This window comes from Bidens hawaiensis, unplaced genomic scaffold, assembly GCF_021521415.1.
Source record: "Bidens hawaiensis isolate Kalapana, Puna unplaced genomic scaffold, B.hawaiensis_p1.1 tig00005935_1, whole genome shotgun sequence".
In the NCBI taxonomy this organism is placed as follows: domain Eukaryota; kingdom Viridiplantae; phylum Streptophyta; class Magnoliopsida; order Asterales; family Asteraceae; genus Bidens; species Bidens hawaiensis.
In genome coordinates this window covers 568,576-591,746 of record NW_027491390.1, presented here as the reverse complement: position 1 = coordinate 591,746, position 23,171 = coordinate 568,576, and the positions used below count along the sequence as shown (strand labels likewise).

The following is a 23,171-nucleotide window of genomic DNA, read 5'->3' as shown; positions in this document are numbered from 1 at the left end:
TGTATTTGAAATATGATGCTTGAATTTTTATAATATTCATTCAATAGCATGATAATATTTTGTAAACAAAAATTAAAAACATATATTTTCATTTCACATGCAAGAAAACCGAAAAATCCGACCCAAACTAACCCGAACCAAACCAACCTAAAGTTATTTAAGGTTGGTTATCAAGTCAATTTTTGTTAACCAAAAACTCAAACAACTCGACTTGAAAAAACCAGAAACCCGAAAAATTAAACCGAATAATAATATAATACCTTATGTAAAGTTAGTTAAGAGTGTTAGACCAACGAACGCAGATGACATGACCTATGTGTGTAGAAGCGATGTTTACGTTGCATTTCATATTATCACTCCCTCGTCTTCTCCGCCTCACTAACTCTATATCTATATTTATATCTGTATCTATATCTATACATCTCTCTGTGTGTATCCAAACCCTAACCTTTAACAACTCCAATGGCTTCTTATCTCCTCCAATCACTCTCATTCTCTTCATCAATCTCTTCCAGCCGGCAATGGCGAATCACTCCGGCCGTCACGTTCACTCGCCGGAGATCAAACTCCGTCGTTCGCGCCAAAATCCGAGAGATCTTCATGCCGGCACTGAGCTCTACAATGACCGAGGGCAAAATCGTCTCGTGGATCAAATCGGAAGGCGATGTGTTGTCCAAAGGCGAATCGGTTGTCGTTGTGGAGTCTGATAAGGCTGATATGGACGTTGAAACGTTTTATGATGGTATACTTGCTGCTATTGTTGTTCCGGAAGGTGAATCTGCTCCGGTTGGTGCTCCGATTGGGTTATTAGCTGAGACTGAAGCTGATGTTGAAGAAGCTAAGGCTAAAGCTGCTAAATCCGGTGGTTCTCCGGCGGCGAAGGCGGTGGTTGTTGATTCTCCGGCGCCGGCGGAGGCGGAGGCGAAGGCTGATCATTCTTCGGCATCCGCGGATGTGGCGGATGGACCGAGGAGGATTGTTGTGACGCCGTATGCGAAGAAATTGGCGAAACAGCATAAGGTGGATATTAATAAGGTGGTTGGGACCGGGCCGTTTGGGAGGATTACTGCGGCGGATGTCGAAGCTGCTGCGGGAATTGAAGTTACGGTTAAAAGCGCGCCGGGGACGCCGGTTCCTGTAACTGCTGCTCCGGTTGCTGGTTCGGTTAAATCGGCGCCTGCGTTTGCGGAAATACCGGGAGCGAGTGTTGTTCCGTTTACGACTATGCAGGCTGCAGTGTCGAAGAATATGATTGAGAGTTTGTCTGTTCCGACTTTTCGCGTTGGGTATCCGGTTATGACTGATGCTCTTGATGCTCTATATGCAAAGGTTGATGTTATGTGATTGATAATTATTCGCATAATTGTTTATATAATACACAAAGTTTGATTGAATTGTGGATGTTTAGGTTAAGTCTAAGGGTGTTACCATGACTGCATTGCTAGCAAAAGCTGCTGCAATGGCTCTTGTTCAACATCCTGTGGTGAATGCAAGCTGTAAAGATGGAAAAAGTTTTACTTATAACAGTAGTATCAATATTGCAGTGGCGGTGGCTATTAATGGCGGTTTGATCACCCCTGTTCTTCAAGATGCTGACAAGGTGTGTATCGTATTTTTTGTATTTGTCGATTTGAGTAAGTTTGTTGAGTGTTTATTGTGTTATGCTGTAGTTGGATCTTTATTTGTTGTCTGAGAAATGGAAGGAGCTTGTGGAGAAAGCACGGTCCAAGCAACTTCAACCGCATGAGTATAACTCGGGTAAGATTGAACTTTGAAGTTTGAAGTTAAGAGCTTTGAAATGGTAATATTGTTTCTTTACAAAAAAAACTTTTGGTTCTGGTTGCAGGGACTTTTACTCTGTCTAACTTAGGTATGTTTGGAGTGGATCGGTTTGATGCTATTCTTCCTCCTGGGCAGGCATGTGTTTACAGTTAGTTTGATTTTGTAGGATTATTATCTGTGTAGATTTGATATGGTGTTACTAAAATAATGGTTGTATGTCACAGGGGGCGATTATGGCTGTTGGAGCTTCAAAGCCTACTCCTGTTGCAGATAAAGATGGATATTTCAGTGTGAAAAGTCAAATGCTGGTGAGTATTTTATAACTCGAACGATGTATTAATACCACATGATCTTTAGTAATCTACATTAGCATACTTAGAACATACTTCACTTCTTTAGAAATGATATACTAAGGGGAAAACAAGTTTATATATAGCAATTATTAGAGAATCTTAGCTTATTGGTTCTAGTCATTAGCTTTCTGGTAATAAGTTGAATTCTTCATTAGTGCTTAGTAAGAACTAGTTAGTCAGCATACAATAATGCAGAAAGTAAGTCAACATACTTTCATAAGCTCAAATGCATAATCAATTAATCATCTCCAAACCAAGGCGCACGTTTTGCCAAACCTTTTTTTAGTTGTTTTAGAGTTTGCTTGTTTAGACTGGTTCAGACCATTTGAAACTACTTTTGGCTGATTTTGACAAGTTTTCTGCCGGTTCTTTTCCGCATAGTGCATGTGGAGACTGTATCGCTTCTTGAACTCAGTGATCTTGATGTGATCTGTATACATTTATAATACTCTCTGGGAGCTTTCAACTTGTTTCCCTTTTGGATTTCAAATGTTTAACCCGTTAGAGATAAAACACAACCCAAATTAACTTGTTTAGCTGTTAACACTAATAATTTAGTTTTAATACACGGTTAGATGACTTTTGACCGTTTAGCTTGTTTCATATTTGCATTCCTGCATTAACATTATTAACTTGTTTTGTACAAACAATAAACAGGTAAATGTAACTGCTGATCACCGAATTGTATACGGAGCTGACCTGGCTGCCTTCCTTAAAACCTTTGCAAAGATTGTTCAAGAACCTGACAGCTTGACATTGTAAAATGTTAACAACCTTTGCAGCACTGTTACATGGTAGATCTTGTTGGTCAGTGCTGCTAAGAAACTTGGTTTTCAGGGCAACACTATTTTTGTTTCTAGCATTTGCAATATTATTATGTTGTACTTTCATTCTTATTTTTTTCTTACCCCCCCCCCCCCCCTCATTTTCTGGATATTTTATGTTGTACTTTCATTCTAATTTTTTCTTGCTCCCCTTCATTTTGTGGATATTTTTTTCGGTGATTTTAAACATGCCAATAAAAATAAGAGATAACCCCCCACCCCCACCACAAACACACACTAGGGGTGCAAACTAGCCTTGCTACTCGTGAGCTACTCGAGATCGGCTCGTGAAAAAGTTCGATCGAGCCAAGCTTAATCGAGACCGAGTTGGCTAGTGAGCCTAAACGAGCATGCCGTTTATATAATTTTGTAATATATATAATGTTATGTAAAAATAACTAACATATTTTATACATAATAAACGAGCCGAGCTCGAGCTTTGAAAATAGAGCTAGAAACGAGCTGAGCTTGAGCACAAGCTCTATATAAGTTAAAGGAGTCGAGCTAGAGTCTCGTCGAGCTCGGGTTGGCTCGGCTTGTTTGCACCACTACCCACCCACCTCCAAACAATGAAGATTTTGTTTAAGAGGAGTTTTGGGTTTATTTGAACATTTGTAATATTCGTGTTTGATCGTTGAGTTTGTTAATTAAAAAGGGAAGTTTAGCAAATGATGAAACGTATGATAGCGTTTGAAACTTTGAATATCTGCATCATGGACAAAACTTATTTCATATTTTAGATTATGTAACAACAAATTTTAAATTAGAAAACAAAATGTTTTAAATGACGTTTGATAACGCCTCAAGCAACACAATTACGGTTGAGTAAATCAAATTAAAATATAAACCGATTTGCATTAGGGATACTTTAGAAAAAAATATATTTTGATATACAATACTAGCTTTTGAACCAGTGTATTACACAGGATTTGTCAAATGATAAAAAATAAGGTTTGCTATTTGAAATAAATTAACAAAATTAAAGGTAAAAAATTGAAATATATTGAACAAACAATAAAAAGGCTGGAATATCAAATTTATAAATTTGATAAAATGTCTTAGTATACAACATTTGTTGTTTTATCACAAATATTCATATCGTCATCCAAATAAACAAATTTAGACAATGTCTGCTAGTTACCCTAAATAATGCAACATATAATGTTCATAAAAAAAATTGTAACATCAAAGGAACAAAATAACCTTAGAAAAAGATCGTTCTTTACTATTTTCTACTTATTTTTCATATTTCTATTTGTTTGATCTTCAATCAATATTTTACTTTTAATTTTGTGACTATTTCATAACCTAATTGTCAAAATGGTTTTGGTCCATGACCCATTGATAGCTGCAACTAAAAATGAGATGAAATATTAGAATATAGGAATGGAAAATTGACTATTTTATAACCCAATTGAAAAAATGATTTTAATCCATGATCCATGGATAACATGGTTTAAGGAGAATAGAGATTAGAAATTAGGATTAATGTGGTTATGACACATCATCATCATTATTTTTGTTTATTAGTAGAGCAAGATAAGATATAGAACATTTTATCATGAAATAAATACTGTTTGTTTACATTGGAGTAAGGACTTACCAAGTTGGTGAAATTTGACATGTAAAATGTTTAAAAGCTCTGTAAAATTGTTTCATGATAATTTTATGTGCCATCTTTCGAGGATAAATAGACGACAAACTGTGAAGAACGAAGTGTTACAACTAGATACGGATGCCACCTCCATCAGTCAATGTCCCATTATGAATGCTCTTAAAGAGACGAACTAAACACAAACATATTACTCTATTAAATACTAGTCCACTCATTTAATTTTTTTAAAAGGCCAAGATTAAAAAACAAAATTAACGAAATTTAATTTGTACCATTTTACCTAAATCAGCGACTCTGTACACGATAATTTTTCCCAACCCATTCGTTTAATATAATAGATAAACACCCGCCATTGTACTCTATACCCGTTCGAGTTAGAAAGTATACGAAACTCATAATGTTTATTAGTCATATATGTTTATAATTACATACAAAAAGTCGTATTTATTTAATTACACACATAAAAACTAATTATATAACTAACCATGTATCTTTTGTACGACCGTTGAGTATACTCTTCCTTTATCATTATTCTTCGTTGCCTTATTATTATTATTATTATTATTATTATTATTATTATTATTATACCTTCTCCTACCGGACCTCTTTCCACGACGACTAGTCACACCACCACTAGGGATAAAAACACCGGTTCCACCACCACCGTCACCATCACCACCGTTAGCCCACAAACTCTCCAACCAACTAGGGACCACATACCTCCCAGGCTCTGACCAACTATAGTAGTCCTTACCCACCAGTCCTGACCCAACACCACCATAAACCACTGGCATCCGCCTAAACTTTGTAGCACGACTTAAATACTCACCTTTGTTGTCGTCATCATCTTCATCTGTAAGCATCAATATTTGTCTAGTGAGTTCTTCGTAAAACGCGTTGTCATCTAAATCAACCGCGCTTGAATAATCTTGAAATGAACCCATTTTTTGTAACAAGAAAGAATGAAATTATATTGATGGTTAGTTAATAGGGGAACATATGCATATATGTATATATATAGTCTTAGTGAATGTGAATAATAATTGGTTTAGATACGGTCAACTAAGTGTTGGTGCATGGAAGGTGAGATGTGGGTGAAGGTTAAGTTTCCAATTTGCAGCCAAATATATTGACGAATTATGTGTTGACTTAAACAAGTCAATGAATTAAAAGTTCGTTTAACCAAATTACAAGTCCGCAAGTCTTGTCCACGAAGTTGTGGTGATTATTATGGCACGATGAGAATCTTTGAAAAGATATTATGTTATATTTTATCAACATTAATGCTTGACGTGTCTTTTATGTTACTTTTATTAGAAGATATTATTTCATACCATTTTAATATTGTTTATAACATTTTATTCATCACTAAATAAAACCAAACATACTATAAATATGCCCAAAAAAAAAATGATTGCACCAACAAGTGGAGTTGTCGGTGATCATCAACGTATAAATAAAAAATAATAATTTTTGATAGGAATTTTTGATCGATCGCTAATCACCAACATATCAGAGTGAGTGATGTCAATTCAATTACCTGAGAATAGTATAAAAAACCAACGGTTGAACAAAACTATACCAAAAAAATATATCGAAAAGCATTTTAGGGGTTTTGTGTCTCTCTCCCCCAACACTCTCATCTACGCGATAATTTGTTATTGTATGAATTTTTTTTCTCTGTTACCACATATTTTTATCAAAATGAATAAATTTACATGATTTTTTTGTTTATTTTGAATGTGTTATTTCTATTTAAAAGAAATATATAATTTTTTATTAACAATCGTTAACAATTCGTCTGTGAATAGCCAATCAATGATTCATCGTTAACGAAGTCTTTACCAATGCCAGAGAAGTGTCTAGGAGTAAAACGTCGTATATATACATATAACTGCTTGCCAACAAGTCCTACGTACTTTACCGATGAATCCGTCCATCAATAAAAGTACACTAATTTGTAGTTAAAGTTGCACATAATCAAGACTAAATCTATAGATTTTCTTTATAGTTAGGATACTAATTCAAGATATCAACATACCATCTAAAAAGAATAATTAAAAATTTAAAACTCTCATAACTTTTCATGTAAAGTACACATGTTTAAAAGGCATGGAATGAAATTTCACATGAAATTTTCCTTTTGTGTTGCCTCATATTTTTCCCTTTTCCCATTAATCAAACAAACACAAATAAGTGATGGTTTTTCCTTCCTCATCACGTACATCACCTTGCTTTAGAATAATAGAGTACAGATGTAACCTTAATAATTTCATAATTCCCTAATTAAATATAAAAAAACACTAATTTAGTAATTTATATCATACGTATACGCAATATTGACCGGTTACACTTGCACTAAAATTAATTAGGAATTAGAAATAAAAGGTCGTAGTCGTTTAAATGAATGGTAATGTGAGGAGAGAACAGGTAAACAAAGACCATAAATTGTCACGCCATAACATAGGGGAGCCCTCAACAGGTAAACGAAGGCCACGAAAGAGAGATGGATACCAACAAAGCCTAAATTCTATGTGTTTATGCATAAAACTCGAAAATCCAAATACTAGCTCTAACAATGCTTCGCTATGATAAGACTCGAGTCAACATAATAACCGAAATCAAAGTCGTTGACAACAAGGTAAAACAAGTTCACATACCAGCTCTAAGTCTCTAACAATGCTTCGCTACATCATTTTGTTGGATTTAGAGTACAATTAGAGGCATTTATAACTTATTGCGAACGAAAACGCAACAAAGGTCTTACAAACTAGAAACAAGCATTTGTCTCCATTAAAAGTTTAATTATATCTACACAAAACTTTTGGTTTAAGTTTCTATATAGTGTTCTATACCCGTAAAGCATATCGGTGAATGGTGAGTTCATGGTTTAAGTTTAAGTGTTTAACTAAAATATTTTTCCAAATCACCAATACCATTATACCATGCCATATATTTTTCACATTTTAATTTGATGCGGACACAGGCCAGAAAGCCCATAACTTGAGTGAGCTATCGGGCCTTCATAAGTGGGCCGACCCAGAAAAAAAATTTAGAGGCCAGTTGCAATTATTGAAGAAATCAACCATAATTTTAGTATACATGATTAATTAGTTAGCCCATAAGCAATCCCCATTATCACATGTGCACGTAGAAGTGAAAAAAAAAACCCGAACCTGGAACCGGACCCGAAATAAAAATCCGGAACCGGTTTTTAATACCCGAACCCGTACCCGACCCTACACATAGGGTACGGATAGGGTATGCATTTTGGCACTAAAACCCGAACCGGAGCCGATTTGTACCCGGTAATACCCGAAAACCCGTACCGGTTCCATACTCGGAACCGGGTTTTTTCAATACCCGAAACCAGGTATTTCAAATACCCGATGTATACCCGAAAAATACCTTAAAAACACCCGAAAAATACCCCTAAAAAGCGCAAACTTTTAAAAAAAATCCAATTTATACCCGAAAAATACCCCTAAAAAGTGCAAACTTTTAAATATGGTTTTTTCAATACCCGATAATAGGGTATTCAAATACCCGGTTCTATACCCGACCCGAACCCGATGAACAAGGTATGATTTTTAGAGACAATACCTGACCCGATTATTACCAATACCCGGTCATACCCGTACCCGGTCATACCCAAACCCGGTTCCATACCCAAACCCGGGTATTTAAAAAACCCGATTTGTGCACCTCTATGTGTACGTCCGCTTCCATTTTTATCTTCATGATTGCATTTTCTTGTTGTAAACCACGTATCAATAAAACGAAGTTTTAACAGAGTCGGGGTCTATCTGCAAGCATCATCTCAATTCTTCTGGATAGATGTATGATTTGACCCTCCCTAAGCTTTATATATAACTCGATTATGGGTGAAATTTACTGGGTATGGTTGATGATATTCTTCGCTTTAAAACTCTTTTGTTGTAACACATATTTAAAACCATAATTTACCCCCACTTAGTATTAAACTAAATTCATTAGGTTTGGTAAATTGAATGAACTTTATAAAGTTTTCTCATTGTTGAATGTGATGAACACGGAATGTTGGTAATAATCGAACAACTCAAATGCAAGTATGGGGTCTTGGTTGAAACCAAATGAAACTACGAATTGGAACTTTGACATGGACGGGGTTTAGGGTTGGGAGTAATAGTGTAAACTGATCATTTATGGTTGACGGGAGGGGTGGAACATTTCATGAAATATTCAACCTAGACACAACCTATGTTTTTATTCATGTCAAAAACATCAACATTAACTCGTGCACATTTAAATTCGTGTAATCTCGACATGACTCGTTTAACCCATTTATCTAAACATGTCGATCAAGTGGGTTGATGAGCAGTAATCAAGTTGTAAACGTAATAATTGGGTTGGTGCATTGTAAAAAAAAAGTGGTTTAAGCATATGAAAATAAGCTAGGTGATCGAAGTGTTTAATTGAACGATTTATACAAATCACGCCGAACACCAGTGGCAGGCCCATGATATTCTTTCATGGGGGGCGGAAACTTTTGAAGGTCGGCTGTTTGTCACTATAATACTATATACTAAAATTTCTCGTTCCAGGTTGGGTTGGGTCAAGTCATGTCACATGATAAAAGGATAAAACCAAATTTTGAGTCCAAGTTTATTTTTGATAAATTGTATCATCATCTTCATACTTCCTAAATTTACGAATTTAAATTTATATCAATCAATACATTTCATCCTATCATTAACATATCATTCCACAATAGGCTAAATTATTTTCTCTTTTTTTTTAAAGGGAAGAATAATCAAATAATCTAGTAATTACCGAAGTTTCAACCTCAAATGTACTAATATAATTTTACGGTTACGTATAGCTCGTTAAACATTCATTTTACTAGCGCGTCTTGAATGCATCTACTTTCAAACGCATCCAAACATGTTACATGATATTTCTATAAAAGTACACAATTTTTGTTTCTCTAACCCTACGTCCACTTTCAAACACCATCAGGTAATCAATCACATACATGTTTCCTTCGGTAATCATCTTCACCGACGGTTTGCCAAGGAATGATGTTGTCGGTGATACTCTTTTGTTTTGTAGTAGAGTTCGTATGTTTGACATAATTTTCGGGTTCATATCATGTTTATCTTTATCCAAATTAATTCTTGGGTTTGTACCAAGTATTTTAATCCGTCGTCCCGTAAACACAACCACTAAGACCCCGATAGATATCACGAGGTTTATTTAAATAATCATGAAGTGAATACAATGTTTAATTGTTGGCAAAGAGAATTTGGCTCTTTACTTGCTCAAGGGACGGATTTAGTTTTCTTGATCTTCACAATACCAAATCTTGTTATGTTCTTCCACGCCTTATCTATTTGTGTTAATAATATATATTATCTGAATATAAACAAGCAATTAAATGAAACAAATATTCTTGTACATGAAACATGTTTATGTGCAACGACAATATATACCGGTTTTCACCTACTTATAGACTACAACAATTTGGTTATTTCTACACTTATTTAGAAATACATTGTAACAAAGTGTTTGTGTGAGTGTGAATGAATTCGTGAAAACACTGCCAATAGGTCCGTTTATCTCTAGATCTAGTGCAAGCTTGATAATAAACACAATCGGGATTGAGAAATATCAATTGATTTGAATTTCTAGATCCGAAATAGAGAAATAAGATGAAAATGAGTGAAACCGAACAATCTCAAATAACATACATCATTAGATAATAGCCAAATATAATACAATAAGTTCCTTCTAACCCGATCCTCATACAAGGAGAGCAATTCAAACAACGTTCTAACACAATCACACTAAACTGCCCAGCTACGTGTAAATGCTCGAAGTATTTAAAGAGAACACACATTGTCGCTGAAGACTAGCAGTGACACTAGAAAGTGTTGCAATTAGTCCAAGCGACATTACTAACGTCGCATACTAGATAATTTACTATGAAAGCCTGAATTTGTTTTCTTCGTCTCGCTTTGATCCAGCCTTTATAGATCTAAGAAATATGTGTTTTTGTTAATAACACAAGTACACAACCAGTAAATTAAGGGCGGAATGAAGCATAAAGCTTTTTTGATAAGTTTTTATCGTCCTTTTGGTTTCGGGTTTGCAAAGCATCTAGCTGGTGCCTCGTTTTAACGTTTAAAACCGTCAAGTTTATTTATATCTAGTATGGTTTTCAGGAAAATGTTTACAAGTACAATGCAACTTATTACTCTTACAAGTTTTAATGAACATAAGTTATAAATCACATACTTGTTATAGTAACACCTAGAAAATCTAAGAACATTAGTTACGGCTATTTAAATTAATATGTAAGAAGCAAATACGTAAGTGATGACACATGCATGTTTTTGTTTGTTTTGAAGTACTATGTTAATTTTAATAATTTAGTACAAGACATTCAATCAATATTTGTACGTCTGGATATTCATACTTCAATCTATAGTGAAGACCATTTGGCATTTAAAATATATATAACAGCTGCATCCTCAATTAATATTCAAAGTTGGCATTCATATGACCTCTCAATATTTACAAAGAGTCTCACTTGAGATAACGACCCCTTTACATAGATCTGAAGTTAAGATGACCCATTATTCATCCACTGACAAAAGTCTAAGCCTCGAATGAACCGTTCTCAACTAGTGTTTTTTAATCTTCTTCTTTAGATAAACATTATATATCTAATTGGCATTATTTAGTACTTTATGTAGTTTTTTTACCGTAATCTTTTAAAGGAGACATGCCCAACGTATAATACATAAATACGATTATCTGATCTTGTTAGTTAGTAGAGTATTGGTATAGATTCCGTGGGTTTTCCTGTGCAAGCTTCTCACGTGAAAAAAAAGGTATAGTGATAACGGTATTTGATCACTAAAAACGGCCATATCGTGTTAGATTAGATATTGTTAGAACGCGAAAACGGGGATTAAATTTCTTTGGTGTCATGTTAGATTACAGATATGGATGACAAGGCTCGAATTAAAATGGTTCATCTGCTAGCTAGGACGATAAGAGGTTCTAAACAAATGAAGAATATACTTCTCATATTTGCTACTTTCCTTCGAATATCCGAATATTTCTTCACTTTGGTATTTTTTATTTACTTTATCTTGTTTTATTGTAAATGATAGGTAATGCATATCTAATGCTTTCCTGTGGACCATTTCATCCAGATTATAATATAGTTGTTTTCAACAATGAGAAGATTGATATCTCAAATGAAATGAAAAGGCTATAGGATTCAATGTATGCATAAAACTATTTTGTGTGAAATATTTATCAAAATAGTGTTGTTTCAAAAGCAATATTATACCAAATTATTGTTTTATGAAAGGGTTTTTTTTCCTATGTATAACCCCTTTATTTAAATAATCAAAATATAAAAAAAGAAATAACGTGATTTGTCAGAATATATTTGTTCTCACATTTCTCGCACTAAGAATTTCTCTCATAAACTTAATTCTACATACACATGCATGTGTGTGTCTTAATATTTTTAACTTAGTTTAAAACTTTAAACACGCTATTTTGAAAAGTCACCTTATATAAGTGTGAAGTTCATCATGTGATTCGAACCGAACTGATATAATATCTCATATATGGCCTTTTCAGGAATTTCAGCATCAATTGTATTTTGGTTTTGTATTATTTAATTTCAAGTTTATGTAAGTAGTTTAAGTAACCCTTACTTTTAAGTTTACGTAAAATGTATATTATTTTTATTAAATTTTACAGTTTTTTGATACATTCTATTATCTTTAATAATATGGTAAAAATAGTTTGCAGTAAATATTTATTAAACCAGATCCTTTTTCTTTAAAGAAACAGTGACAGCTTACTTTTTAACTCATCCAAATCTTAGGCACAACAAACAATCCTACAAAACATTGGACCAAGAGATCAAAACTTAACACATCAAATTGTCTATAACGATATGGTCAATTCATTATCCAAACACCCATGGGAATGCCTATGATGTTCATCACTTGCCTTTCGCCTCGTTTTAGTTTTAGGAAAATCAGAAGTCGAACTGATAACTCAGTGGTGGCCGGTTTGCACGAAGGAGGTGGATTATAAAACGCTATGTTTATCCATTGTCACGAGCTTTTCTGTTTTCTACTATATAATATTATTGCTTGCGTTGTTTTGTTTTGTATAAAGATGTGGCTGTAGACGGTGGTAGAGACGCTATGGGGGCGTATACTGCTTTTGCATTCTTGATGTCATTGGTTAGCAGAGATGTGGTGGCATTGGTTGTATAATCTAGTGGCGGCATCCATATTCGACCAACAACCACTAGTTGGGGATTATTATGTGTGTCGTAATTTGTAGGGCTCATTCTTCTCGTATGCAACCGATATTTCTGTTTTAAACCAAAATTATAACTAGTTAACTAACTACCAATATGTTAAAATACTAGTTAATGTTGTGTTTGTAAGTAAAATAACACTAAAACACAAATTAAACCTGTAAGTGGCTTTTAATTTCATCATTAGTCAGTCCATCCACCTTCATAAATTCCCTTATTTGTTTTGGTGTAGCTACTGCCAAAAAAAAATGTTATCATTTTGATGTGTTCATGTAATCATGCTTTTTAAGGAAGACACAAATTGTCACAAAGCATACCATGAGCACCACCAAGGTGTTGTAGAGCATTAAGGAACCTTCGGTGCAATTCTTGAGACCAACACCTTCTTTCTTTCTTATTAGCCTGCCCTTTATCTTCACCATTACCTTCGCCATCGGCGTCGGCTGATGATTTTTTCTTCGGGAAATGACGAATAGTGCCACATCCGTTTTGGTTTTCTTCCATCGACAACAGCTTCTTCGATTTGAAATCCTAAAAGAGCGAAATATAGTAACAAAAATTAATCCAGTTTTTAATCAAAAATGAAAATTTTATTTGATTAGTTAACTACTTAACTACCTCTTCATGAGGTGGATCCGGGGTTTGAATTGATAGTTGTGTAAACGCAAGCCAATCGTTGCTACACGTGTTCTTAGATTCATGAGACGAATGATGCTTTTGTTGCGGATGATCATCAACATATTCATCATGTGTAGATGAAGTTGATTTCATGGGGATAAATTCTTCCAAAACTGGACACTCATTAGATGTTTGATCAGAATGATCATTACCAGATTCTGTGTTCCCCGCGGTCATTTGTTGTTTGCATCTTTCAATAGCTACGAAACAAATCAACACCAACAAACAAAATCCCATTTTCAAAAAAATAAAATAAATAAAAATAGAAAAAAGTAAAATAGAAACAACAAGGAAACGGAAAAAAATATATATCAGCACAAGCTACGATTTACCTGATACTGGAAAAAAAAATTTGTATAAGGTGAAAAGTTAATGATCATTTACCCTGAGAAACAAGTTCAAGTCAAAGCGGAAGCTCACGTTCGAATACTCGAATCTTTTCAAGCTCTTCTTCTAAAGCTCGAATATACTCTTGGTATTTATGCACTTTCTCTCTAACTTCACATGGATCATTATTGTAGAAAGCCATTCTCTTAATAATTATTTCCTTAAAAACTGTTCCACACGTACTTTTGTTGGATGAGACTGACTGTTAGTTTATAATGGAAATATATAAACTTGGGATAGTTTTGTCTGTGAACATAGGGAGATACGGTTAGTACGAGAAGACAAGGATCTTAACTGGAATTAGGAACGGGAATAAACTTAGTATATGGTATAATTGAAATCGGAGAAATCGAAAGGTGTGGAAGTCGGCGTGTCGTGTATCAAACGGACCTTTTAAATGTTCATGACTATATACATATAAAAGCACAAATTAAAATAAGATTTTATATAATTTGGATATTGTTGCTACAACAAATATAAGACCAATGATAGTGAATGGACTGGTTAGGCTAACAGGCTTCAAGGGTTCCGGTTAACCTAACGCAGGTCGTGGTGTCCCTCTACGTTTGCAAAACGTAGAAGGAGGTTCACTAGTTTGTTGTTGATTGTTATAGTTCACCGAGGATCAAGAACCGTGTTGTTTGGGATCGGTTCTTGAATGATGTTCTTGGTGAAGCTATGAAGATATTGAAGTAAGAAAGAAATAAGCTAGGAGCATATTTCTCAAGGAAGAAGAGAAGATTAGGGAGATAGTGTTATCTGCCCAAATCTGGTGTGTTCTTGTTTATGGCTACTTATAGAAGAAAAGACTGAGCCTTTTGTCCAGTGTACAAACTAACTGACCTCCAGTTCGCTTAGAGGGTTGACCTTTGTGGGCGGGAAGCTTTGGACCGTTGGTCCATGATTAAAATAATAATACTTTATCTGAGCATGTCCCTTGCTCAGAGGGAACAATGATTTGATCAGTGAGTTGACATCGTACTGTAGCACGTGGGTACTGTTCACGTACTTGTTTACATAAAATTTGGGCGGGAAACGAAGCCTTTAACCTTTTAACCCTTTTAGCGTTAATGTGTTTCAGCCATTTTATTATTTCCTTGGGCTACCTCCGTCATCGGATATAAAATTAATTATTAATGATTTTTATGTTAGCTAGCTGCAAATAGTTGTATAATATCATTTTTAATATTTTGGATAATATGCTATATATTCATGCTATATATAGAAGGAGTCAAACAAGTGGATTTTTTCCCTACTATTTTTCTCTTTATTTTTGGGGTATAAATCATAAATTGATATTTAAAAATGCTTTATACAAAAGATGTTTTTTTTTCAATAAATAGCATAAGAATTCATTTGATACTCTTTGTGAGAATGTTCATTCTTAAATATTTCTTATGAAAACCTTTATTTTTATAGATGATGGTAGCTGCTAATATTTTGTATATTACAACCTTTTCATTTTATTTATTCCTTACAAGTTACACTTTTGTTTATTATTTTATTACACACAACAAGGGACTGAAATATTTGAATTCAAAGGTAAAATTGCTAAAGTTTTTTATGTGCAAATCCCACCTATTCGATAATGATCAATTTATATTAAGAAACACTAATAAACATTTAGCCCATCTTTACAACGGGAACAAACTATATTTAAACATATCTATCTATCTATTATATCTAATACCAACACATAATCTAGAATTAGAATTATTTTATTGTAGCTCTGAAGAAAAAAAGGGATCAAATATCAAATTAAAATATTACTACCCCCGTCCCATTATAAGTGTCATAATTTGACATTTTAAGTCTTTCTTTTGCAACTTTGACCGTAAATATTTTTGTCCGTGTCATATAATACTTGATGAAAATTATATCAATGTAAAATACATTTAAAACTCAATCCATTCATATATTTTACATCAAGTATTATATAACACAAACAAAAATATTGTAGGTAAAAGTTAAAAAAGAAAGACTTGAAAAATCAAACTATGACACTTATAATGGGACGGAGGGAATACTATTATAAAAAAGAGAGTTCATAAAATATTGAAAATTAATTTATATACTAAACTTATCTTCTAACGAGAAACATAGTTAGTAATGGAGTATATATTGGAGTTCAAGGAAGAAGGTTGGTAGGGGTAGTTTGAATATTCGACGAAGTGATTCCTATTGTGTTGAGTTTGCATCGAGGTGACCCATTAATATATTGCAGATAAAATCAAAGGTGCCCTCCAATGTCCTCTTTTTTTTTGACCTTTCTATAGCTTCTTTCGTATTAATCGATATTATCTGTAATCGAAAGGGCAGTGCCCCTAGTAATAGGGTCGAAACCAACCCAGCACCCTTGGTTAGGGTCGAGAGTCGAGACAAAGGCCAAAGGCAGTTACCAAACCCTAATTTGTATACCCCTTTTATTAGGCCGAACATTCATTTTCTAGTTCATGAATTTCACTCTCAAAATCACATACTTTTTTATCTTATCTGAGTTTTATCCGATTAATATATTTAGAGACTCACCAAATAATTTGAACGTGATATATAGTGCAAACGTCTCTCAAATAGTGTAGGTTACTCAATTCTGAAATGGCGAAATCCCCCAACATTATTCATTGATGCTCTTGAGCTCAAATGGTAAAAAGTTGGACACTAACCAACCATTTTAAGAAATATATGTATGTTTTATAAATCAAACTATTCGTCAAGATATGTAAATCTAGTTTTTACCTTTTTACACCATTCTCAAATCACAAACTCAAATTTCATCCCATATATTTTCTTCAATAGGTAAACTGAAGGTCACGGGTTCGACTCTGCATACCATCGGTTTTTATTTTTAGTAGGATTGACTTTGATATTCAAAAGGGGGTTGTAACACAACTTGTTACCTGTTTGGCTACCAATTTATTGTAATCGTTTTGTACTTATGTAAGATGGTTTAGTCATAAGAAAAAAAAAGGTCAACAAACTTTTAATTCCGATGATGAGGCTTCGGATTTGAATCTTGGGCTAAGTTTTAGGTGTTTTGGACTTATGGGCTGGCCCATTAGAGTTGAGGCAGCAGTCGTGGATCTAATTAACCTTCAATACTAGTACTCTAGTTGGATAAGAAAGTGTGATACTTTTCTCATATTAATTTGTGTTCTATAGATAATAACTTTACTACCATTCTTACAATTTTTTTTTTTTTTTTTTTTTTTTTTTTGAAATAAAATTTTATTTATTTCTACTGATGAAACATAGATATTACATCAATATAGCAGGTAGGCGGGCAACAAGCTGCGCCGCCACCCCTTTCTGAATTGCAAACCCTAACCTGCTAAAGACATACCCCTGCCCCTTTGGAGTCGACACATTGCTATGCACAACCTGTTGGACCCTGGTTAGAAAACGGATAGCTTCCGGTGCCAAGGAGCCAAATGTATCAAAAGCCAGAGGGACAAAAACATGTTGGTTCTCTTCGCAGGCTTTAGCATGTTTCTCCACCTTCTTCGTTTCAGCAGGTTAGGGTTTACAATCATGTTCAAAATCAGTAGTTCGATCAAACTAGAAACCAACAACATGAACCTGACATGATACTCGTGGGTAGTTTTAGTCTAACAAGATCAAGTCAGGTTAGAATCAAACCCCCAAACACATTTAAGTATTTAAACATGTTACATGTATGTATCAGGTCAATCTAATATGTTTGCAGCTTTTACTTTCAAGAATTTATCAACAGTTAGCATTAATCAACCTTATTAGATAAAAGAGAAATGACTAAATGAGAGTATAGATATGCACTAACGTATCACTTATAAAAATCTGTCTAGAATTTTCGTTTTAAATGGGCCATAAACGTGTCATGACGTGATTTTTGTGTACATATCGGGTTCAATACAACTTAAACTAGAAATGTGATAGTAAGATATTTGCATAAAAGATAGTCCTTGTTGAACTTATTTGATTAAGTGAATCAAGAAACCGAACACGATATTGCATAAACCTTATGTGAACTATTTACACTGAAAGAAACAAATAATAATTGTCTTATTTATAGACTACATGAAACTAAAAGAACAAAACATACTCGAATTAGAAAATTTAAAAAACTTCTAATTCTAGTTAAAATAAATTCCATATATACATAGAAACAAAGTTATTTTCAACTCGGTCTCTGAACTTTAAATATCCACCATAACCGCCCCTTGAAATCTTCATACCAACCTAATACTTTTCGTATTTAACGTCCGTGTCTTTCAAATTGGTATTGCACCAATTTTTACAGTACTTATGTATACTTTGTAATGAAGAAAAGATTAGCCCCATGTTACAGTCAACTATTAATTATGTATAGTTGTATTTGTTAATGACCCCAGTATTTACGTTCTATTGTTGATTAATAGTTTATTATGTGGTCCCAAATCGTACACCTTAAACGTGCTACTTAAAGCAAAAAGGACAATGAAAGCTGGAAATTGCCAGCCTTTTTGGAGAGTATGAAAATACGGTAAAAAAAAAACTAAAAATAAATTTAAGTCCAAAAGTGAAAGTCGAATGTAGTTTTGTCAACATCAGCTAAACAACTTGACTTTTGATTTTTGAAAAGTCAAACTTATCATGTTTTCTATTGAGAGATTGGTAACTAACTAATTAAATCTTGGAAAATTAGTTTTAAATACTCCCAACTATCATGTGTTGACAAATAACACGGGTCCAACTTTGTATTTGGTGGGTGGCGGTCTCAACTAAAGACCTATTTGTTTTTAACGGTACGCGACTAACGGATGACTAACTCCGTTAGTCGGTTGCTGAGTTGGCACGCCTAGTTGTCAAATATTGCATATGTGGCAGCTTATGTGGCAATCAAAGTAATATATAATATATAATAAGTAATATATCTATATATATATATATACATGTATGTATGTATGTATACATGTGTTGTCTACTTGTCTTCCTCCTCCCTGTTTAATTCTCTAGCAGCCACCACCATCGCCATCACCTGCAACAATAGCCGGAAAACAAATCACCACTGCATCACGTTTTTCCGGCTCCTCCCTCCCACTTCATATACCTACCCGTACCCACGTTTTTCCGACGAATAAACGAATCACCACCACCACCAATGGGAAGTTTGAATCCAAAAAATCAAAATTCGTTTTTCCGGTGGGTTGTTTGAATTCCGGCAAGGCTCTTCGGGATATCAATTCGAACACCATTCGAGGTAATAATATATAATTCAACTCGTTTTTATCAACCAAATAACAGCCCTAAGATTTTAATTGCAATCTGTAATCAACTAACACGAATTATGGATTTGAATTGGAGCCCGTTTCTAGACTTCTAATGAAAAAACCCACCATTGGAAACCTAGAACTAAAATTGACCTGAATTTTAGTCATCCATTAGTCGCAGAACCTTTTAGGGTTTCTTCCAACGAGATGAAGAAAACGATTGGGAGCTCAATTCCATCAATTTGGTGTTTTAGGGTTCTTTAGTTTGATCAATTGGGTATATTAGGGTTATGATTTTGGTCAACTATGTCACCTGATGTTTATAAAGAGATCACAGCCACGTAATCGTTCCACGTCAGATGGTTTTTAACAGCTGAATGGCCAACTCAGCATAATACTAACGGAGTTATGAATCCGTTAGTCGCGGACTGTTAAAAACAAATAGGTATTTAGTTGGGACCATCACCAGCCAAATATAAAGTTGGGTCCGTTATTTACCAACACATGATAGTTGGGAGTATTTAAAACCAATTTTCCTTAAATCTTAGGATTACTTAGGGTATAATAAGTTAATAACTACTTTTTAATGTTGTGGTAACAAAGTAATTCCTAAATTCTCATGATTGTGTTCCATTGGTGAATGTTTTATAAATATATAAAAACAATATTAATGGTTTAAATAGAATATACATATAAATTGCTTGGCTGATATTTTACTGTTTACTTTTCTAAGTTGCCTTAATTTGACCAATTATAGAAGTTTATTATTATTATTATTATTTAGTGGCTATTTAGCTATACATTACCTTCTACGTTAAGTTAATTTGAAAATAATAATCACTAAATGTTGTTTTGAAGATCAAGTTGTGATTATATAAACAAATTAACTTAATCAGCCATCATTTTCTTGATTAAGCATGTGATCTTATCTGAAAGTAATATTCAACTTTGAATACTGATGGCAGCCAGTAAATTAGTAGCTTCCTTGGTGGTGTGATCCTTTCTATTTACAAAGTTACTATATGCACACTAGCTAGGTTTTTTCTTTTTTTCAAAAACTAGCTAGTGGTGTGGCCTTGAATCTTGACTTATAATACAATACTGTTGAAGGGTTCGGATCTTGCTAGCACCCAAGTTTGTTAATGGATTAATTAATAATTATTAATTAAATTATGTTGAAATATCCAAATAATTTACAATGAAGTGGCAGGTAAGCGGGCAACAAGCTGCGCCGCAACACCTTTTTGCATAGCAAACCCAATCATACTAAAAACAAAGTTTCGATTCTTATGGGCCGATACGTTACTATGCGCAACTTTCTGAACCCTATTCAAAAGGTCCACGGCATCCGGAGCTAAGAAACCAAAAGTGTCGAATGCAAAGGGGATAAACACGTGTTGATTCTCCAAACAAGCTCTCTCGTGTTTAGCAACCTTCCCCGATGCCGCCTTCAATGCTGTCTGGCCTGCTACAAACCCATTGTCCCTAATCCCAACAAGAGGGGACACTCCTGTGAGGTCAACACAAGCGTGTTTCCCCCCTACCCACCCAAAAACAAGAATATCGGCCGGTCGTAATGAAAGTTTACGGGGGCTTCCTTTTTAGCCGAAATTCCGACTCGTTTAAGAACATCGCATAGAACATCCCTCACCAAATCATGCCTATACTTAAACCCAGGCAACTCTTTGCAGTGAACCGCATGCTCGCCAAAAGAATCCAAACAAACCTTACGGCAAACCGGGCACGGCTCATCTACGGGAAACAAAGGGATCATTAGCCGATACTTCAGGATAGCCCTATACTCCAAAGCGGACATATGTTGGCTCAATCCTTCAATAGGGAGAACACTTAAGAAATCTTGAGCCCAAGGAGCCCGAAGACACTCAAACACCGCTTTCTGACGAGGGGAAAAGTCAAACTTCATTTCCAAACTCTTGATGATTCCACTATAAAGGGCACTCGCCAAAGCATGTTGCTCTCCCCTCCGTAAACCCAAAAAAAACCGATTAACTCATTGAGACATTTTATCGAACACCTGGCGGGCAGACCCAAAACCGAGGATTAGTGATTTGCGAAAAGCAGGGATTGTGTTCTTGTGTTTCGGGGGACTTTGAGGTAATCAGTAATCACTCACTTTGAGGTAATCAGCTTCAATATCTTCTTCAACAAATCCTTCATCATCAGTGATTCACCTAATTTGGAGTAGATGTAATGTAATTACGAGCAAGTGATTTGAGTTTGGAGTGGAGTAGACAGAGATTTGGTGGAAGATTGAGACGCGACGGAGACGGTGATGAGCTTGGTGGAGGTTTGGGGGTTGTTAATGTACCGTTAGATGACTGACAAAGTAGGTTGACATATCCACCTTAGAATCGCGACCCATAAAAAATCTGAAGTCTGAAATTTATCATTGGGTCCTTCAATCGGGTCTATTACTTCATTTGAGTAGAACGAAAGAGTACAATTATTAGTCGTGACCTTATGGTCATAGGGTATACTCTTTTAACTTCACATAAGGATCGCATCACTCATTTTTATCTTTTTCACTCAATCTCACCCAAAGGAAATTGTTTAATTCATTAACTCTATCTCACTCCTATTAATTGTTAATTTAATATACTGTTCTTTGCCTTTTAACCCGTGAAAAGCATAATCCATGACCCTTTTTAACAAATTTAACATAAGTAGAGAGTGATTTAATTCATCTTTAAAGTGTCATGTAATCTTAATTTATGTTGGACGTTAAAATATACAAATAGGCCTGATTTGAAACCTTTAAGGTAATTAACCAAATGCCTGTTCATAGTACATGCATGAGGTGAAGTAGTGGTACGTAGTAGCTACTAATGTGTGTTTGAAAAGTTATTTTTTTTTAACTAATGCTCACGTCAACTCCAATATATGTGATTACGTGTTTTATTAACATTTGAAGTATGATATCTCTAAGAGAAATCATAAACAAAAATTGTGTTTACTGTAGACTTTAACCCTCACAAGTTTGAAGGTCAATCTCCACCTTAACATAGATCTTGATTTGATTGGGCTACAAGCACTTTGGTATTATTTAGATACTCTTAAAGGTAAAAATCACTTTGACAAAGTTCTCTACCTAAAGAGACGAAGTTGAACTTCAACTAAAAACATTATTTTCTTCTGAAAATTGTTGTAAACCAAGTATACTATATATCTTAGAACAGGTTGGCATGTTCTAAGACCGAACAACAACTTTCCAACTCCCATACATGAGCGGAGCAAAAGGAGCTCGCATTGAGGGTCCCGCAAATAAGGGAGATAGCTCATCAACTCCACAGCTCGCGAAGCCCTTTTCATAGCAAGTTCATTGATGAACTCTGCATCCCGGCTAGCGGCTCCCCCGAGGAGTTTCACACCTAGCACCGGTCTTCCAATCTCACAGGGAAACACCCCCTCCTGCACCTTAACCCCATTGCATGACGGCCAAAATACTTCAGTTTTCTTAATATTAAGTTCAAGGCCCAGGCAGGGACCCTCCGACCTGATAATATCCAAAGCTTTTGCAACCTCTTTAGAGTCCCCAATAATTGTACCATCATTTAGGTACCAAGCATGAAAGAGAAGCTTACAGGAACTCTAGACTAGATGAATAAGTGGGTGCAGAACTAAGGCGAAAAGAAGAGGTCCCAAAGGGTCCCCCTGCTGAACCCAGTGATGGACCAAATGAGACCATCCCCCACATATAGCCTGGCCGGTTGCCCATATAAAAAGTTCACCCATAAGGAAATAGATGGGCATCGGGCCCGAACCTCATTCAGAAGGGCAGTTCTATCCACCAAGTTGAAGGCATTACAAAAATCAATATTAAGCATAGCCAATGACCCATCAGAATGGAACTTACTTAAAAACCTGCTCGCGCTATGAAGAACGGCCTCTGCACCACTAGTGACTCCCACCCCAAACTGCGAGTCACGCTATTATTTAGTAATGTCTTTC

General features: G+C 34.9%; 2 protein-coding genes across 3 annotated transcripts; one reads left to right on the top strand and one right to left on the bottom strand.

Moving 5' to 3' along the window:
* Positions 1 to 283: 283 nt before the first annotated feature.
* On the top strand, positions 284 to 2,990 carry LOC143631025 (dihydrolipoyllysine-residue acetyltransferase component 4 of pyruvate dehydrogenase complex, chloroplastic-like). Its single transcript, XM_077099890.1, has 6 exons — positions 284 to 1,329; positions 1,409 to 1,600; positions 1,671 to 1,758; positions 1,847 to 1,917; positions 2,007 to 2,090; positions 2,793 to 2,990. Exons 1-6 carry the CDS (start codon positions 463 to 465, stop codon positions 2,895 to 2,897), a joined length of 1,407 nt encoding a protein of 468 aa, XP_076956005.1. The 5' UTR covers positions 284 to 462; the 3' UTR covers positions 2,898 to 2,990.
* Positions 2,991 to 12,615: 9,625 nt separating this feature from the next.
* On the bottom strand, positions 12,616 to 14,392 carry LOC143631024 (transcription factor HRS1-like). 2 transcript variants are annotated; one of them, XM_077099888.1, is made up of 5 exons: positions 13,975 to 14,392; positions 13,531 to 13,790; positions 13,230 to 13,443; positions 13,071 to 13,147; positions 12,616 to 12,966 (listed from the first exon to the last, which is right to left on the bottom strand). In XM_077099888.1, the coding sequence occupies exons 2-5, from the start codon at positions 13,765 to 13,767 to the stop codon at positions 12,733 to 12,735; spliced, it is 762 nt and encodes a 253-aa protein (XP_076956003.1). In that variant the 5' UTR covers positions 13,768 to 13,790; positions 13,975 to 14,392; the 3' UTR covers positions 12,616 to 12,732. The 2 variants fall into 2 exon arrangements, with proteins under 2 accessions (XP_076956003.1, XP_076956004.1); XM_077099889.1 differs by having other exon boundaries at positions 13,071 to 13,144.
* Positions 14,393 to 23,171: the final 8,779 nt, after the last annotated feature.